We start from the raw sequence: 18,090 nt of genomic DNA, 5'->3' as shown, positions 1-18,090 counted from the left end.
TATTGGGGAAAACCCTGAGTCACTTGGTCTTGCTCTTCCCTTTGCTTGGAGGAAGCTGGAAGGGCCGCTCCAGTGTGACCAACTTGCTGTTGAGCCTCTCCTCGCTGGCCTTGAGCTGGTCTTCCACCAGCTGTTTGAGCTGCTCCAGCTCCTTGTTCAGCTGAGTCCTGATGTAAGCTCGGAGGAAAGAGACGTGACCTGCAGGACCAGGGAAGGAGAGACACTGGGGCCAAAAGGATCGCCCCTGGCTGGGCTAACCATCACCAAGGTGCCTCGGGGCTTGCTACCAAGCAGCAGTGGGACCTCTGGCAGGTTATTTAACCTTTCCATAGCCCAGTCTCCCGTGTAAAAAGGTAGCAGTGACACCTAGCATCTATGATGAAAGCTCAATGAAATGAGTTAATAAACGTGAAAACAGGGCTCGCCTGGCACATGGTATTGACAAACGTGTGCTGGCTACTTTTGTCATCAGTTTCACATACTCATTCTTGTCTAGAGCTTCTGCCTCACCGCAGGCTGCTGTGTTTTATCTAGCCGTCATTTTAATCTTTGGCAACCTTAGACACTGTGACACTAAAAGCAGCCTGAAGCCCTGATGTTCCTTTTCCACCTCCCTGCAGTCACAGGGGAACCCCAGCACCCCCGGCCCCGGCTCCTCACTTGACTCTTGCTCTGGCTCGGCTTCTGTTTCTACTTCCTCCTCTAGGATGACGGACTGCTTTTCCACTGCTGCCTCCCCTTCTTTCTCTGCAATTAAGAGGCAAGAGCCAGGGCTGGATTGTATAGCTCTTGCCTTGCATGCAGCCAACCTGTACCACATACTATCCCCTGAGCACGGAGCCAGGAGTAAACCCCAAGTGCCACCCAGTGTGGCCCCAAATACCACCACCACCACCACCACCAGGGCTTCAGCCTCGGTGCCATCCTGGCCCTTCACCCACCTCAACCCCAGCCCAGCCTCCACCTGCTCCCTCACCTGTCTCACCCTCTGGAGAGAGAGTGTGGGCCTGTAGGCCCATGTAAGTTAAAGACAGATCAAGTCGCACCTGGGAAGAGGAAAGAGGCTAGGTCAGAGAAGGCGAGCACCTTCACTGAGGTTAAGGAAAAGGTGAGGGTTGTCAGCACTCCTGGCCCAGTACCTGGGGTGTGAAGACATATTTGTAGAGCTTAAAGTGGCGGAAGTAGGTGTTCACCACATAATCTGCAAAGGCCAGCAGCTGTTCCTCCTTAAAGAGATCGATGCTGAAGGGGGGCCTCTGCGGGGATAATGGGAGTTAGGAGGACTGGAAGGAGCATGGAGAGCCCAGGTGATCCGTGTGACAGACAGGAGGAGATGAGGTTAGAACTGAAGGAGAGGGCAGACCCCCCAATGCAAGAACACTGACCCTGACTCCATGGCAAAAAAGAGCGCTGGTGAAGTAGCGGTAACATTCCTCCACATTGCCCAAAGGGGTTGCTGGGAGGGAAATCAATATGTGCTGGTTACTCTTCAGTTTCTTCCTGAGAAACTGATCGCAAACATTTGAAGCACAGATGCAGGTTCATTTAAATTTTTTAATTAAATTCCTGTTATCAAATCACCCTGAGGTACACATGTACTGTTTTAGGCATGGAACAAGACCCAGGGCACCAACCCTTATGAAGCTCAGATTATAGTGCATGCACCAAACCAAGAAAAAACTAATCCAATCCTGTTACACATTCGGAAGGAAACCAGTTCTAGAAATGGAATAAGGAAGGAGCTTGCAGAACTTGTCCCCTATTAATTTTCCTTGGGATAGTCTTAGAAAGTTAGCTTCTTTTATAACTGTCACTGTCATCCCGTTGCTCATTGATTTGTTCAAGCAGGCACCAGTAATGTCTCTCATTGTGAGACTTGTTACTGTTTTTGACATATCGAATATGCCACGGGTAGTTTGCCACGCTCTCTGAGGGGCGGAGGAATCAAACATGGGTCGGCTGCATGAAAAGTGTACGCCTTACCGCTATGCTATCACTCCAGCCCCCTTTTTTTTTTTTTTTTTGCTTTTTGGGTCACACCTGGCGATGCACAGGGGTTACTCCTGGCTATGCACTCAGGAATCACCCCTGGCCGTGCTCAGGGGACCATATGGGATGCTGGGATTTGAACCCGGGTCGGCCGCGTGCAAGGCAAACGCCCTACCCGCTGTGCTATCTCTCCAGCCCCCACTCCAGCCCCTTTTATAACTGGAATATTTCGAAGGTTAAATACATGTTCGTGAGAGTACTGCTAGTGATAGGACAAAACATGACTAGATGAGTTTCATTTCTACTTCTAAGGTCACCTGAGCATTCCCAGTCTCCCCTTCCCTGGCTCCAGCCCACCAGCTGCTCCCTCTTACCGACACAGGCCTTGTGAAGATCCTGGAGCAGGGCACACGCTGCAGATGTCTGTTCCCGTGAGAAGCCCTGCTGGCGGCAGAAGATGAGCGCATGAGCAAAGAGGTCCAGTGTGATGGCTTCTCGGAGGCTCTGCTCAGGATAGCTGAGGTCCAGCAGCTCTGCCAACACCCTGTGGGGACAGAGGGAGGAAGAGTGGCAGTAGGGGTCTGCTGTCACCATCCCATGCTTTGGATCCAGGCATTCCTCATACCTTCCCAGTGCTCTTTCCCTGCTGATCACCCCCGCCCCCATACTTCCTCATCTCCTCAGTGTTGGCTGTCTTCTCCAGCCTGTGCATGGAATGGATGTCCAGGTACTTCCTGTCAGAGGGAAAAAAAGAGAGATGTGAGTGGGCAGTATGGCTCAGTGCCATAAGATGATGACGGATAACATTGGGCTGGAAGCCAGGAGATGGAGTTTGAGTTCTGACCCTCCCACTAACTGGCTCTGTGGCCTGAAGCAAGCGCCTTCCCCTCTCGGTCTCTTTCTCCACTGGTCTGGGTGAATGCCTCTAGCGCTCTGCATTTACAGAGCCTAAAGTTAGGGAATGAGCTCTTTCCACTCTGCCTATCCCTTGCAGTCCCTAACAAGGGGCATTTTAAAACACAGAGGCCCACCAGCGATTCTTGCCCCTGAGGTATAGGCCTGTCAGGGGCTTGCTCCAAGTGCTATGGAAACACCAGGGCTACAGCCAGCAGTGCTGGGAGAGGTGGGCAGGGGCATGATCTAGTGCCAGGGACGAAACTTGGGCACAAACCAGGCCCTGTTCTTAATTCCCCAGCCCAGCGAGCCTTCGTGTTCAGATGGTGTCCATAGAAACGGGCATTCCACTTACACCCTCAGCCTCCGGCTCCCTTCCCGTGACCGTGACCTACTGCTCAACTAGGGAGGGAGGAAAGCTGCCTCCCGGGCATCTGGATATCGCATCTCGGCCCCAGTCTCCTCTTCTGTAAAACGGTGGTGGTGTGGGGAGGGGGGCTGGCTACTCGGTACTAAAGTAACGCAAGTGGGAAGCGTTATCTTTTCCCCAAGGTTCTTCACACTCACCACATGCAGATCCGGGGCTGGGGTAAGGGTGGCTGCGGAGAGAAAGCAGACCGGGGAAGGCTGAGCTGTGCTGCTCCCCGCCCGGACGCGCCAGCTTGCCCTCTCGAGTCCAGAAAGCCCGCGCAAAGCTAGCGGGCTAGGCTCCGGCAATCGCTACAGTGCTATTCATGAGCAAACAGCCTTTTCACTGAGGCGGCCAGGGCAACCTTTTGAACGTTAGTAATCGGAGACTGTGGATGCGCCCTCACCGGAAACAAGCTGGCGGCGGGATCGTCGTCTGCTGCCGCCGAAGACAGGGTCTCCGATTCTGTCTTCACGCAAGTCCCCGTCCGCCTGCGCAACTCGGCCGAGCTGGGGCAACTGGCAGGTTCCCGCAGCAGCTCGGAGGGCTGTTCAGACTCGGACCGCGTTCTAAGTCCCAAGGACTGCCTGGACTTCTGACGGATCATGTCGTCTCGCCTATCTGTCGCGGGTGACCAAAAGGCTCGGTTCCACCACTCTGGAGACCGTCGGTTCTCCGGGCAGCGACGGCCAGTTTGTGGCAGGCCAGTGGGTCTCAACGGTGAGCGTTGCTAAGGGGGCGTACGCGGAAGGGAAGCAGAGGGCAGCTGCCAATCAGAGAGGGGGAAACGCGCATGCGTAACCGGCAGCAGGCCCCTCCCTCCCGTCCCTCGCTTCCAAGTTGCGAGCAGGAAGCGGGCGGCGTCAGCAAGGCTGGAAAGTGTAGCTGGGTTACCATGGGAACTGCCTTCTGGCCAATCACGGAGGGGAAAGGGGGCACATGAAGAAAAAGCCAGACGGAACTTCAGAGGCGGGACAAAGCGCAACCAATCGAAACAGGAAATGCAGGGGTTTCGCCACTTCCGGCTCCGTCCCTGGCGCCTGCGCGTTGCACCGCGGGCCGGTGACGTCCGGTGGGGCCCAAGATGGCGGCGCTGGGCTGACTCTGCCGCGGGTGAGGGTCCCAGGGCTGATGCGGGCGAGACCCTGCAGGGTGGTGCGGTGGCGCTTTGGGGCCACGGAGCACCGCCTGCTCTTCATTTCTGCTTTCTGTCTTCTGCAGGTGACGGAAGTGCCGCCGCCGCCGCCTTCCTGACGTCTCAGGAGACCCTGCACAGTTTCTGTCCGCTTCGGCCATGTCTGGGTTCAGCAACAAACGCGCCGCCGGCGATGGGGGCTCGGGTCCCCCAGAGAAGCTGAGCCGCGAGGAGAAGACCACAACCACCCTTATAGAACCCATTCGTCTCGGAGGCATCTCCTCCACGGTTCGTGGGCTCCCGAAGCACCCGCGTTTGCCAGGCTCCCATCACTGTTGTCCGCTCAAGTCGTCCACAGCCTTATTCCCTGCGCCCAGCTTATCGGGATCCACTTTACAGCACACTGTGTTGAAAGAAGCCGAGACCACGCCTGACTTCCCCTTACAGATAGGGATACAGGTTCCCAGAGCGCGTGTGGCTTGTCAAAGACCAAGAGGAGGAGGCAGAAACGGACCGTGACCCTGTCACAGCCAAGTGGCTGCCTCTGCGGGGGGTTGGGGCTTCATTAAATCGTGTTATCGGACCGGAGAGATAGTACAGGGGTTACAGCGCTTACATTGCATGCAGCCGACCTCAGTTCAATCCCTGGCACTGCATTTGTTCCCCAGAGTACTGTCAAGGGTGACCCCTGACCACGGAGCACCTGGACACAGCTGGTGTGGACCAAAACCAAATCGTGTCAGCAGTTAGCCTAGGGAAACTCCCCTTTCCCATACATTCCACTCGCTCTCCTCTGTGATTGGTTGTTTTTTTATTTAGTTTGATTGGGTTTGAGGGGCCACACCGGTATTGTTCAGGACTTACACAAGAATCATCCCTGGCCATGCCCAGGGGATCATATGGGGTGCCTGGGATTAAACCTCAGACAGCAGCTGCAGGGCAGGCGTCTTACTGTACTGTCACTTCAGCTCCTGTGATTGATTTTTGGAGGGTCGCCTTTGACCCTTTCCCTGGCCTCCTTTTGTTCCTTGGTAGGAGGAGATGGACTTAAAAGTTCTGCAATTCAAGAACAAGAAACTCGCAGAGCGCTTGGAGCAGCGACAAGCTTGTGAAGATGAGCTCCGAGAACGAATTGAGAAGCTGGAGAAGCGGCAGGCGACCGATGACGCCACACTCCTCATTGTCAATCGCTACTGGGCCCAGGTGGAGACCTCTGCTTTCCTGCTGCCAGCCTGCACCCAGCTGCCGGTCCTCAGATTACTCTGCTGGGAAAGACCTGGGGGAAGGCACTGAGGAATCAGTAACATTGTTGATGCTTTTTCTCTTCAGCTAGATGAAACTGTGGAAACCCTTCTCCGACACCATGAGAACCAGGGAGAGCTGTCTTCAGGGACAGAGGTGCCTGGAACACAGGAGGGGCCAATGCATGATGAAACTCCTCTCCCAGAGCCAGGGACGTCGGAATTGCGGGGTAGGACCAGAGTTCCTTTTGTGTTTGGGTAGTGGAGGAAGAACTCAGGTTTTGGAATTCGAGTGGCTGTGTGTGTAGTGTAATTCATGTTTTAACACTTGTCTCGATTTTGGAAAGTACTCATATTGTTGATTATGTACCTGGCACTGGTCTGCCCTTCAAGTAAAAGAGAAGTCAAAAGAAATTCTGCCATCAGGAAGGAAATGATTATCCTCTCCGGGTTTGGGGGTTGGCAAGGGAGGTATGCGGCTCAGCAATAGAACACTGGTCTTGCATATGCGAGATTGTGGCTTTTCCCTCTGACGCTGCCCCCCAAAAATGTAGGGAATCCTTGAGAGGAAATGCAGTTTAAATAGGAAGGCAGATACAACTTATAGGAGGCTTTATTCTGGCACCTCTGTGGCCATGAGGAAATTAACCCCTCCCCTCAGATGTTTCTTTTTCAAAATAGGGATAATAGCAGCCGTGGTGTAGATGGAGCAGATCCGTTAGTGTTGAAGGATCCTGTCTGGAGCAGTTGTGGGCACCGTTGCTTTTGCTCTTATGAGACTCTGTCCCTTCCTCCCAGATCCCCTGCCTGTGCAGCTGCGGCCCCCACTCAGTGAGCCAGCATTGGCTTTCGTGGTGGCCTTGGGTGCCAGCAGTAGCGAGGAGGTAGAGCTGCAGCTGCAGGGCCGCATGGAGTTCTCCAAGGCAGCGGTGTCCCGTGTCGTAGAGGCCTCAGACTGCCTGCAGCGCCGGGTGGAGGAACTGTGTCAGCGAGTGTACAGCCGAGGTTAGTTCTTCATTCCGTCCCCGGAGAGGCCCATTTCCATTTGCCACTTTGCTGGTCTGGTCAGCCCAGGACCCCCAGTATGTCAGCCACATTCTCAGGAAAAGGGTTAAGTTGAGGTGGGCTCTGTGATTCCTGAAGTTTCCCAGAGCGATGAGTGGAAGAAGTTGTTGGTGTGGTCCAGATGGACCCACCATCTTTTTGCTGGTGACCACGTCGAAGCACTTGGCACAAATGTCAGTGGCAACTGCTGCTCTTCTTTGGGGCACAGCAGCAGTGCTCGGGTCTTCCTGCTGACTGACAGGCTTCTCTTAGCCTTAATTCTGTCAGTCTAAGCCGCGCACTCTGGACACGTGGCTTTCCTCCCAGCTGTTTTCCTTCTTTGTATGAAGGATCAGGACTCCCGCCTTTGTCCTGGGAAACTGAGCAGAGAGCTAGTGGGTCCTGCTGGGTACGCAGTTACTTCCTGGGTCATTCCTGCTTTGTCCCATTGCTCTGAGGGTAACTTAACCTACACCATTCCCAGGGGACAACGAACCTCCTGGTGAGGGGGCTCGGACACGCACCCGTGAGCTGGGCCGAGAGAACCGACGACTGCAGGACCTGGCCACCCAGCTACAGGAGAAGCACCACCGCATCTCATTGGAGGTATGAGCTCCTATTTCAAGGGATGAGAATAGTAGCAGGATAGGGACCTGGCGAAGGTACAGGAAGTAAGGCATTTGTATTGTGGGTGACTGATTCTGGTCAGATCCCTGGCATGGCAAAGGGTCCCCCAGGCACTGCCAGGGATCACAGTAGCTTGGAGCCCTAAGCCCCCCAACCCACCTGAGATAAATGGGGCAGGAAAAGGTCCCTCGTCTGAGTGTCTGCCCCTTTGATTGTGCCTAGTACTCGGAGCTCCAGGACAAGGTAACGTCATCCGAAACGAAGGTGCTGGAGATGGAGACCACGGTAGAGGACCTGCAGTGGGACATCGAGAAGCTGCGCAAGCGTGAGCAGAAGCTCAATAAGCACCTGGCAGAAGCCTTGGAGCAGGTGGGCAGGGTGCGAGGTCAGGTGGAGCCTGACTCGAGTTCTGCCTTCACTCCTCCATGTCGTCCTATATACATTTTCTCCACAGCTCAACTCCGGCTACTATGTGTCTGGGAGCTCCTCGGGCTTCCAGGGAGGCCAGATCACACTCAGCATGCAGAAGGTAAGGAGGCCCCTGCTTCCCGCCCCGCCTTTATTCCTTGGAGATTCCCTTCCAATTAAAGGACATACTCGAGACTCTTCACTGTCAGCTGTGCTGCTCTGTCCATATAATCGGTCACTGTTGGACACTACCAAGTCCTAAGCACTGTGCTAAGAAGCAGATTTGGGGGACAAAGTGGGTAAAAATGAGAATTTCCATGAGAGTTCTGGCCGAGGAAACAGGGAAGATATGAGTAAACGTGTCTATCGGTGGATGATGCCACAAGGGAAAGTGTGGGAGGCAGTGGTGGAGCTGTGTTGGCTTTGGTTGGCATCTCAGCCGGGTGCAGGCGGGCCTCACCATAGGGTGCCTCTCATCATACCTTGTTGCTCGTTCCGCGTTTGTTCTCTCATTTCTTGGTCACTGCATGTCATTGATGCTGTGCCCCCATGACACAAGTGAGCCACAGGGATGGGAGCCTGGCAAGTCGTGAGGACTGAGACAGGTGTCCCCAGCCATGGAGGCAAAGCCTCCACACAAAGCCGCGATGCTTCAGCCTGCTACCAAGGCTTCCACCACGGGCCCCCACCGCCTTCTCAGTCACCAGCCCTGGTTCCAGTATTGAGTGTGCAGAGTTGAATTTTCTCCCACTTACCCAGGAACCAGGAGAGTGCTGGGTGGGACTCGAGAATTCATTGTCCTGTGGGGTTTTGGTTTTGGTTTGTTTTGGTTTGGGGGCTGACTCCTGGCTCTGCCCTTAGGGATCATCCCTGGCAGGCTTGGAGACTATACGGGACACCAAGGTTGCCTGCTTGCAGGGGAAGCACCCTGTCATCTGACTCTCCTCCAGAGGGCCCTTTCTGGGGGTTGGGTGGGGGGAGGAGTTATTTTGGTAATGCCGGAGATCAGACCTCAGGGACTCACACCTGTAAGGCAGGTGCCCTCGCCAGAGCCCCGTCCCTGCCCTCATTGTTGTCCTATGTGGAGAAACTGGGTGGAGTAAATCATAACTCGGAAGGTGTGAGGGAGCATGTGTCCTCTCCTGTCCCTGTCTCCCATGACCTTTCCCACTCCATAGTTTGAGATGCTGAATGCAGAGTTGGAAGAAAACCAGGAATTGGCCAACAGCCGCATGGCGGAGCTGGAGAAGTTGCAGGCCGAGCTCCAGGGCGCTGTGCGGACTAATGAGCGTCTCAAGGTGGGCTGGGAGGGCCTGAGTCTGTCCCACCAGTTTCAGCTTCAGCCCTGTGTCCTCTTGCTGATCTCTTTAGGGGGGTGCTTTGTTTTGCTTTCTGGTTGGCCGGGGTGGGTAGTGCCACTCCCACAGTGCTTGGGGAATGAGGTGGTGCTGGGGACAGGGACAGGGCTCCTGCTAACAAAGCCTGGTCCCCAGATTGCTGATCACATTTGGGCGTCACCAGGTGGCCCTTCGGAGCCTTCCCGAGGAGGTGGTTCGGGAGACGGGGGAGTACCGCATGCTGCAGGCCCAGTTCTCGCTTCTCTACAACGAGTCTCTGCAAGTGAAGACCCAGCTGGACGAGGCCCGGGGGCTGCTGCTGGCCACCAAGAATTCCCACCTGCGGCACATCGAGCACATGGAGGTGTGACCTGGGACTGGGTGGTGGCTTCAGAGGCCCTGCTTGCCTGCCAGGATCCCTTGGGGCTAGTCTTCCCTAGTCCCTGAGCCTCCCTGGGGGACAGGAGGAGGAATTGGGGCGTGCGGCATGAGCCCTTAATGCGTCACCCCGCAGAGCGATGAGCTGGGGCTACAGAAGAAGCTGCGCACGGAGGTTATCCAGCTGGAGGATACACTGGCCCAGGTACGCAAGGAGTATGAGATGCTGCGCATCGAGTTTGAACAGAACCTGGCAGCCAATGAGCAGGCAGGTATGTCTGAAGAAGGGCCGAAGCTGGGCCTTACCTGGGACTGCCGGGCGCTGAGTGGGATGGTCACTTGTCAGATTGAGAGGTCCTGGTGCCTCATTGCCCTGTCGAGAACGGGACCTCAGAACCCAGCTCAGAGACACACAATGGTCACTGCCTGTTGTGGCAGCAAATGCAGGCTCAGCCCGGTCAGCCGGGTGTCGCCCCCACCTGGGGTTCTCTGGCATCCTAGGGTCTCTGAGATACTTCACAAGAGCTCCCCACCCCCTCCCCGCAAGCAGGCCCTGCCTTGTGCTTTGGGATTAAACTGGTGAATGAGCACAACCTTGACTGGCAGAGCGAAGTAGGAAGTAGGAGTAGAGGAGGTAGAGGAGCGTGCAGAAGTTTGAAACACCAACAGACCAGTAAAGCAGGGAAGGAAAATAGGATTAGGAGAAAGGATGTTGTGATATTGGATTAGGAGCCAGGAGCTAGTTTAAATGACTTTTATGTTTTGGATTTTGGGCCACACCCAGTGGTGCTCAGGGCTTTTTCCTGGCTTGGGGTTCAGGGGACCAAAGGAATAAGGATCATACCTGGGTCCGTCTGCATGCAAGGCAAGCGCCCTTCCCACTGTACTAGCAGAAGGAGACTTAACTTGTGTGTATGTTAATTATGTGCGTTGGAGGCAGCTGAGAAATACTTAAGAAATCTACGGTAACAGAAATGACAGTCAAGTTTCTTTTAAGTGAATTGCTTTCAAGCCTCAGTTTCCCTCTGTAGTCAGAGAAGGCTCTGATTGTTCTCTTTCCCCGCTGAAGGGTCGGGCCAAGCTAGAGGCCGGCCAGCCCCCTAATTCCCGGTCCTCCCCAGGGCCCATCAACCGGGAGATGCGTCACCTGATCAGTAGTCTCCAAAACCACAACCATCAGCTGAAGGGGGACGCCCAGCGCTACAAGCGGAAGCTTCGGGAAGTCCAGGCTGAGATCGGCAAAGTGAGAAAGGGCTGCTCGGGAAGGCCTTCACTGGACTCCAGTGACACCGCCTCACCCAGCCCTGTTCTCTCTCTGTCTTTGCAGCTCCGGGCCCAGGCCAGCGGCTCAGCCCACTCCGTCCCCAATGTGGTCCCCCCAGATGACTCTGCACTCAGTACCCCAACTCCAGGGAAAGAAGAGGGTGGGCCAAGCCCAGTGGGTGCCACCGACAACAGGAAGGAGTTGGCGGCCATGCCTCCTGTTGCCACTGCTACCTCATCTGTGAAGAAGGAGGAGCTGCCTCCTCCTGAGGAAGACCCCCAGGCCGTCACCCCTGGCCCCCAGGGACCCTCCTCACGGCCCCGAGAACCTGAGGCCAGGCCCAAGCGGGAGCTTCGGGAGCGGGAAGGGCCCAGCCTGGGAGCCCCGCCAGCAGTGCCAGCCCTGTCACGAGCTGATCGGGAGAAGGCCAAGATGGAGGAGGCCAAGAGGAAGGAGTCGGAACTCCTCAAGGGCCTCCGAGCAGAGCTCAAGTGAGACCCGAGTCCCGTCTTCCCGCCCCTGCCAGGCCTCCCCCAGCTCCGCTCACCACGCCCTCCTCTGTGCCTGCCCCCAGGAAGGCCCAGGAAAGCCAGAAGGAGATGAAACTGCTGCTAGACATGTACAAGTCAGCGCCCAAAGAGCAGCGGGACAAGGTGCAGCTCATGGCGGCTGAACGCAAGGCCAAGGCTGAGGTGAGGCCAGGTAGGGCCCAGGGGCAGAGGTTGCCTCAGAGGTTAGCCCCCAGGCGGCCGGGAGCAGTGACGGGGAGCTTCACCACTGCCGCAGGTGGATGAACTGCGGGGCCGCATCCGGGAGCTGGAGGAGAGGGATCGAAGGGAGAGCAAGAAGATCGCCGACGAGGACGCCCTGCGGCGCATCCGGCAGGCGGAGGAGCAGATCGAACACCTGCAGCGGAAGCTGGGGGCCACCAAGCAGGTGCCGGCCCCCTTCCATCCCCTTCCTTCCAAGTGAGGGGTCCCTGCAGTTCCCTCTGGGCGCTTCCGGCCAGTGGTCCAGGGCCCACCTGTGGCTCAGCCATGTTTGCCCCCGCCACCCCCCCAGGGTCAGCCCGTTCCCTGACCACAGTGCCCGTCTCTGCACACCTGCTGCAGGAGGAAGAGGCTCTGCTCTCGGAGATGGACGTGACCGGGCAGGCTTTTGAGGACATGCAGGAGCAGAACGGGCGGCTCCTGCAGCAGTTGCGGGAGAAGGATGATGCCAACTTCAAGCTGATGTCGGAGAGGATCAAGGCCAACCAGATCCACAAGCTGTTGCGCGAGGAGAAGGACGAGCTGGGAGAGCAGGTTCTGGGCCTCAAGTCCCAGGTACGGCCGCTGTGGGCTCGCAGGGGTGAGCTGGGGAGGGGCAGAGCCACCCCTGCACTGAGTCCCGCCCTGTCCTCAGGTGGATGCCCAGCTGCTGACTGTGCAGAAGCTGGAGGAGAAAGAGCGGGCCTTGCAGGGCAGCCTCGGCGGGGTGGAGAAGGAGCTGACCCTGCGCAGCCAGGCCCTGGAGCTCAACAAGAGGAAGGTGAGGCCCAGGGTGGCTCCTCGGGGAATACGCAGCAGGTTACACTGCTCTGTCCCCGTCCCCATGCTGAGGGCCACGTTTGTGCTGTTCCCGGTTCAGTCTCGTCATAATCTTAGGATGGCTTTCATAAATGAGAAAACAGCTTAAAGGGGGCCATTTGATTTTCTTCGAGGAAGAGCAAAGTGGGTTTTGGGGTCAAGTCTCCTTGGCTCCCTTATCCTGATCACCACACTGATTAGCTGTAAAATGGGGGTTGGTCTCCGTCACAGAGTTAGTTAAACCCAAGAAGTGTGGGGCCAGAGATGGCACAGCAGACAAAACACTGACTTGCACGATGCCAGGCCAGGTTCATTTTCCAGCATTGCTAGAGGTCACTGCACCCCACCAGGAAAAGAAGAAACAAGAAATACCCTGCTCATGGTGAAGGCTCAGGGTTACCACTGATTTCCATCTTTCCCTTATTTGTTCCTGAAGCCAGTCCATCATGGCCTGGTAGTGTGGCAGGGACACCTGGGAAACCCCTGGGAACATGAAGGCCCCACTAGGAGTTGGAACTGCCAATTTTAAGGAGCTGAGTGAAGTGCTATTCCTTTATTATTATTTTTTTAACTTTTTTGACTTTTTGGGTCACACCCCGCGATGCTCGGGTTACTCCTGACTCAGGAATTACTCCTGGCAGTGCTTGGGGGACCTTGGGGTGCTGGGGATCAAACCTGGGTCGGCCGCGTGCAAGGCAAACACGCTACCACTATACTGTCGCTCCAGTCCCAAAATGCTATTACTGTTGTCTCCTGAAGGAAGGAGAATAGAAGCTCTGTCAGGAGGGGACACTGGCGGTGTCCTGAGAGGACTGCAGGGGGCAGTATATGAAGTGAGCTGCAGGGGGCCGCGCAGGACTCGGCACATCAGTAGCCAGCAGGGCCCTGAGCCCCTGAAAACTTGGCTCACTGGACTGTTGGGTGAGGCCTGCAGCCCGGCTCCGGCTCAGGGGACTCCCGCCCTCCCACTCCCACCGCCACAGGCTGTGGAAGCCGCGCAGCTGGCGGAGGACCTGAAGGTGCAGCTGGAGCACGTGCAGACGCGGCTGCGGGAGATCCAGCCTTGCCTGGCGGAGAGCAGGGCGGCCCGGGAGAAGGAGAGCTTCAACCTCAAGAGGGCCCAGGTGCGTGGTGCGGGCAGGCGCGGGCTCCGGGTCCCTGTGAGGCTGGGGAGCAGCTGGGGCGCGGGCATGTCCCTGCACTCAGCCGCGTCCCCTCTGGCCGCAGGAGGACATCTCACGGCTACGGCGCAAGCTGGAGAAGCAGAGGAAGGTAGAGGTTTACGCAGATGCCGACGAAATCCTCCAGGAAGAGATCAAGGAGTACAAGGTGGGGCGTCTGACTGAGTCGTGTCCCGTCAACGTAGGACTCTTAGGGGCTAGTGAGAATCTTGGTGGGTAGTCTGGGGACCCTTCGGGTGCAATAGCAGGGACTGGGCAGAACCCTGGCTGTGGAGAGTCAGCTAACCGAGCGTGCTGCGCACCACAGGCTAGCCACAGGGCCTAGCCAGGCGTGTGAGGCATCTCAGCCTGGCCCGGCGCTCTTGAAACTGTTGACAGAGGCAGCCATGTCCTCCCTCTGTTATTGGTGGGCAGCGGATGACAGAAGGGCAGCGTTGCTGTGGGAGCTCGGCTGGCCCTTCATCCAGGCCTAGGCTTAGCAAGCTTTCTGGAAGCAGCAGCCCTATGAAGAATGGGGGTCCAAGGCAGAGGGGACAGAGAGCGGCACAGCAGAGAGCTGGGTGCCAGTGAGTGGACAGCACGGTTTTCATGGCCTACGGCACGCGGGGGGTAGGGGAGGAGTTATTAAAAGTTGCCTGGCTGTTCTGTAGGGGCGGATTCCAGCCAGACTGTGGCCTGGGCTGGAGGAAGACTACAGGCTGGGAGGTGCGTTAGGCTCCTGGTCGTAGAAACCAAAAACCAGGCCGGGGTGTCGGAGATAGTCCATGTGCACAGGGGAATTCTAGGAGCAGAACTGCTTGGGCTCGGGGACCAACGGAATGTGTGGCAGGAAGGAAACACTGAGAACTGGATTCCTAGTGTGAGTCCGTGACAGTGACAGGAGGACTGAGACTTTCCAGGAGGTGGGGGAGGAGGGGCGTAAGGTTCTGTGGGAAGCTGGCTGGGAAGGCACTCTAATGAAAGGACTATTGCGGGGGCAGAAACCACACACACACAAACCATATTCCGGGGGCGGGGGTAGAAACTACAACTCACTGCGCACAGATACACCGACTCCCCCCCACTTCTTCCCCCACTCCATGCATGCATGCATGCACACACATATTCCAGGGTCGGGGGTAGAAACTATAGCTCACTGTGCGAGCGCGCGCACACGCACGCTCTGGGGCTCACTGCACACACACGCGCACGCGCTCTGGGGCTTGAGAAAGGGACAGGAAATCGTTCTCCTTCAGCACACTTGGTGAATGAAGCCTAGTGAACGGAAGCGAGCAGAAGGGCCAGAGAACGGTGGAGGGAGATGATGCGGTGGAGGGGCGAGTTTTAAGAAGGTGCGAGCTGAGGCAGCTGCAGAGGCATCACCTGGGTTCTGGGACAGCCGTGGGAGTGCAGGTGTGGTTCCGGGGTTGGATCCAGCAGCACCCACCTGGTACATTGAGGCCCTCTGAAGCCTTTTAGCATTAGCGAGGCAGAGGCAGCCGTGGGGGTACAGGAGAGTTTGCAGAGACCTTTGGAGCCTGTCAGGTGCTCTGAGATCTTGGGGGTGACTTGATTCTGGATGCTGACAAGGCCGTCGGCTGAGATTTCAGGCAGATTTAGGGCCAAGGGGGGATATTGGGCAATGCTGAAGTGAAGTCCTATTTGGAGGTGAGGTTGCCAACAGCAGACCGTAGGTGGCACTGCACACCCAGCCGTGACTGGGCAGGTGGGGAGGTCAGCCAGGAGTGGGTTTTTGTCAGGGTAGCAAAATGAAGCCCCACAGCAGAGCAGCTCCAGCCGAGCCCAGGTCAGGAAGCTGGCAAGGAACCCAGTTACCTAGCACTCTGGCAAGGAACCCAGTTACCCAGCACTCCAGGGTGACATTCCTGACTGCCATTCTCTTGTTCTGAGACCTCGGCTCTGCACCTCCTATTTCCTCCCTTGGAGCGTGCTGGGACACTCCCCAGGGTTCATATGAGTCTTGGAGGCAGTTTGCTGTGTGATAAGCTTAGGCTGGACCTCCTGCTGTCATTGCGGGGTGTGGGCCCTGTCGCGATTGTCGCCCAGCTGATGCCTTTGCCCGGCCCAGGCGCGGCTGACCTGCCCCTGCTGTAACACCCGCAAGAAGGATGCAGTCCTTACCAAGTGCTTCCACGTTTTCTGCTTCGAGTGCGTTCGGGGCCGCTATGAGGCCCGCCAGAGGAAGTGCCCCAAGTGCAACGCAGCGTTTGGTGCCCACGACTTCCACCGAGTCTACATCAGCTGAAGCTGGAACCTGGAGGCAGTGCCCCCAGCCCCTCCATTCTGGACCCTGTGGGCCCTGTCCCCCTACCCCCACCTACTTGGTATGGGGGATCCAGTGCATGCTTCTGGGAGTGGACTCAGCTGGGCCCAGTTCATCGTTTCCTCATGGCCATAGTGACAGTCTGGGTGGCTCCCACCCCGCAGAAAAGTTGGCCGTGAGAGGTCTGAGGGCCACGGAACACTCAACTGAGCCTCCTGGGAGCTGCTCTCAACCCGGCGCTAGGGGGGAGTTCCCTGGACTTTGACACCTCCCCCACTGCAGTGTCCCATTTCCCCCCTCCCCCCCAACACGCACACAGACTTACAAACTCCTGAGGAGGACCTGGGTCCTCGTTCCTGCCTGAGACAGTCCTGTGTCCTGGGGAGACGCCCTTCCTCCCAGCTCAGGCAGGGCTGCCCTCCCGTGGGGTTCCTGTGCACTGCAGTGAGCCTTGGATGCTGAGAGCTGAAAGAGGTGCTCGGTTGGTGGTGGCACCGTCCTCTCTCTGGACCACTCTGGCTGCTGCAGACACTTGCTTTCTCATCTTGGGAGCGCCAGGCCAGGAATGAGTTTATTGGGGTCAGCCCCCTCCCAGTCTCTCTCAGGCCCACTTGCCTTCCTGGTGAATCCCATTGTGCCACTGGGTCCTCAGCCCTGACTCCTTTCATCCTGGTGGCCTTAACTGCAGTGGAGGCAGAACTTCCCAGAAGGGGAAGGCACAGAGTAGCGCTGGGCCAACTTCCGATCATTCCAGGTAGAAGAGCTTCATCCAATGCCCTGTGACCAGCATGTGCCAATGAAGCTTCCTGTGCAGGCCTGCCCAGGCCAACTCTGGCTTGTGGAAGCAGCACCCAGGGCCTGAGAAGTGGAGCTGCTGATGGTGCAAGATCCCTTTGGATCACAGCTCCTGCTCCAGCGATGTCTTGTAAAGGCTGTTAAATGTTACAATAAACACCCAACCCTCAGCCTGCTATCCTGGTAGCCAGGCTTCCTACCTCTAAACAGACAAGTGCACTGGCCAGTTTGATTTGTGAACTGGAGAGCCTGCTCAGAAAAGATGATAGTCCGGGGGCCACAGCGATAGGTCAGTGGGCAGGTCTGTCGATCCGGATTATTCCATCCTCTGATCCCAAAGGTCCTCCTAGCACAGCCAGGTCTAATTCCTGAGTGCAGAACCATGAAGTAACACCCTCGCCCCCAGCATTGCCAGGTGTGACACCCCCGTCCCCGCCCCCCCAGCAGATACACCAGCCCACTACCAACCCCCTAGTTACGCCTAAACTTAGTGGTCATCAGGGACGGGGCCAGGGCCGGCCAGTTGGGATAGACTGTAGAGGAATAGGCCTGTCCAGCTCTCAGGTGCACCTGGTCCATCCTGTCCCACCTGGAAGGGCCCTCGCGCCTGGGTCTCCCTGCGTGGGTTACCACGCCCCTCGCTGTCATGGGACGCTGGGACGCCTCGAGCTGCATCTTGGGAAATGTGGTCCCTTGTTTGCGCTGGGGGCCCCTGGAGCGGGCGGAGAAAGTGGTTCTCCCGGTTGTGCGCGCCGATCTAGTCCCTCCCCCTCGGATGGAGCGATTGAGGCACGTTAAGGGGCGGCTTCAGTACAACAGGTTTTGGCGGCTGGCACGTCCCCAGGCAGTGCGACCGCGCGCTAGAGGGCCCTTAGATGGCAGCCTTCACCGTGGCTGTGCGGGGCCGCGGGTGTGAGCTCAGGTCGGGGCCGTGGCGAAGACGTCAGCCAGACCCCTCATTCCCGGCAGCTGCGGCGCCTTCGCGAGAGCTCGCGGCCTTGTCCGCCGCCCGCGGGGGCTCCCCGGGGCTGCCGTGGCCCGACCAGGTCGGAGTGGACGAGGAGACGCGGGCGACGGTCACTTCCTGCCCGGGGCCGGCGGCGGGCGCGCTCGCCGAGGCACGCGCAGTGGCGGGGGATGGCATGGGGTGGCCGAGGACGCGCCCGGCCAGCGAGCCCCGTGGGAACTCCTGGTACTGCGTCATAGAGCGCAGCCCCGCGCAGGTGGGGGTCAGCCCTCCGCCCTGCGGGACACACTGGGCTTCCCTGGCTGCGGGCAGAAAAGTATCCCTCACACTCGGAGGGAGGAGTGGGCAGTGGGGGGGCAGATATGTTGGCAGTGACCTGTCCAGGGCCGGAGGATGTACTTTGAGAGCTGGTCAGGCCCTTTGACCAAGAGGATAGTTTTGATTTTAATTTGGTTTTGGTTTGGGGGCCACAGCCGGGGTTGCTTAGGGATCACTCCTGGGTGGGCTCGACGACCATATGGGGTAACAGGAATGGAACCCAGGTCAGCCATGTGCAGGGCAAAGGCCCTTCCTGTTTCCAGTCACTCTGA

The 18,090-nt window shown here is 57.4% G+C and overlaps 2 protein-coding genes across 2 annotated transcripts; one reads left to right on the top strand and one right to left on the bottom strand.

The window, feature by feature from the left end:
- Positions 1-7: 7 nt before the first annotated feature.
- Positions 8-4,027, bottom strand: CFAP119 (cilia and flagella associated protein 119). Its single transcript, XM_004615884.2, has 9 exons — positions 3,699-4,027; positions 3,451-3,482; positions 2,658-2,723; positions 2,364-2,533; positions 1,386-1,456; positions 1,140-1,256; positions 977-1,046; positions 661-747; positions 8-198 (listed from the first exon to the last, which is right to left on the bottom strand). The coding sequence occupies exons 1-9, from the start codon at positions 3,897-3,899 to the stop codon at positions 20-22; spliced, it is 993 nt and encodes a 330-aa protein (XP_004615941.1). The 5' UTR covers positions 3,900-4,027; the 3' UTR covers positions 8-19.
- A 305-nt stretch (positions 4,028-4,332) lies between these two features.
- Positions 4,333-16,746, top strand: RNF40 (ring finger protein 40). Its single transcript, XM_004615885.2, has 20 exons — positions 4,333-4,405; positions 4,514-4,715; positions 5,463-5,630; positions 5,757-5,898; positions 6,467-6,673; positions 7,197-7,318; positions 7,562-7,708; positions 7,794-7,868; positions 8,926-9,045; positions 9,269-9,448; positions 9,599-9,734; positions 10,584-10,705; positions 10,790-11,217; positions 11,301-11,418; positions 11,513-11,662; positions 11,839-12,051; positions 12,131-12,256; positions 13,278-13,418; positions 13,522-13,623; positions 15,544-16,746. Exons 2-20 carry the CDS (start codon positions 4,587-4,589, stop codon positions 15,718-15,720), a joined length of 3,003 nt encoding a protein of 1,000 aa, XP_004615942.1. The 5' UTR covers positions 4,333-4,405; positions 4,514-4,586; the 3' UTR covers positions 15,721-16,746.
- Positions 16,747-18,090: the final 1,344 nt, after the last annotated feature.

The sequence above is a fragment of the Sorex araneus genome, chromosome 4, assembly GCF_027595985.1.
Source record: "Sorex araneus isolate mSorAra2 chromosome 4, mSorAra2.pri, whole genome shotgun sequence".
NCBI lineage: Eukaryota > Metazoa > Chordata > Mammalia > Eulipotyphla > Soricidae > Sorex > Sorex araneus.
This window is presented reverse-complemented; position numbering and strand designations above follow the sequence as displayed.

Coding starts and splice junctions, on each gene's coding strand:
- CFAP119 (XM_004615884.2), bottom strand. CDS start 3,899: ATGATCCGTCAGAAGTCCAGGCAGTCCTTGGGACTTAGAACGCGGTCC. Junction 3,483..3,698: donor CCGCCGCCAGCTTGTTTCCG/GTGAGGGCGCAT, acceptor TTCTCTCCGCAG/CCACCCTTACCCCAGCCCCG. Junction 1,047..1,139: donor AATATGTCTTCACACCCCAG/GTACTGGGCCAG, acceptor TCCTCTTCCCAG/GTGCGACTTGATCTGTCTTT.
- RNF40 (XM_004615885.2), top strand. CDS start 4,587: ATGTCTGGGTTCAGCAACAAACGCGCCGCCGGCGATGGGGGCTCGGGT. Junction 5,631..5,756: donor TCAATCGCTACTGGGCCCAG/GTGGAGACCTCT, acceptor TTTTCTCTTCAG/CTAGATGAAACTGTGGAAAC. Junction 11,663..11,838: donor AGCTGGGGGCCACCAAGCAG/GTGCCGGCCCCC, acceptor CACCTGCTGCAG/GAGGAAGAGGCTCTGCTCTC.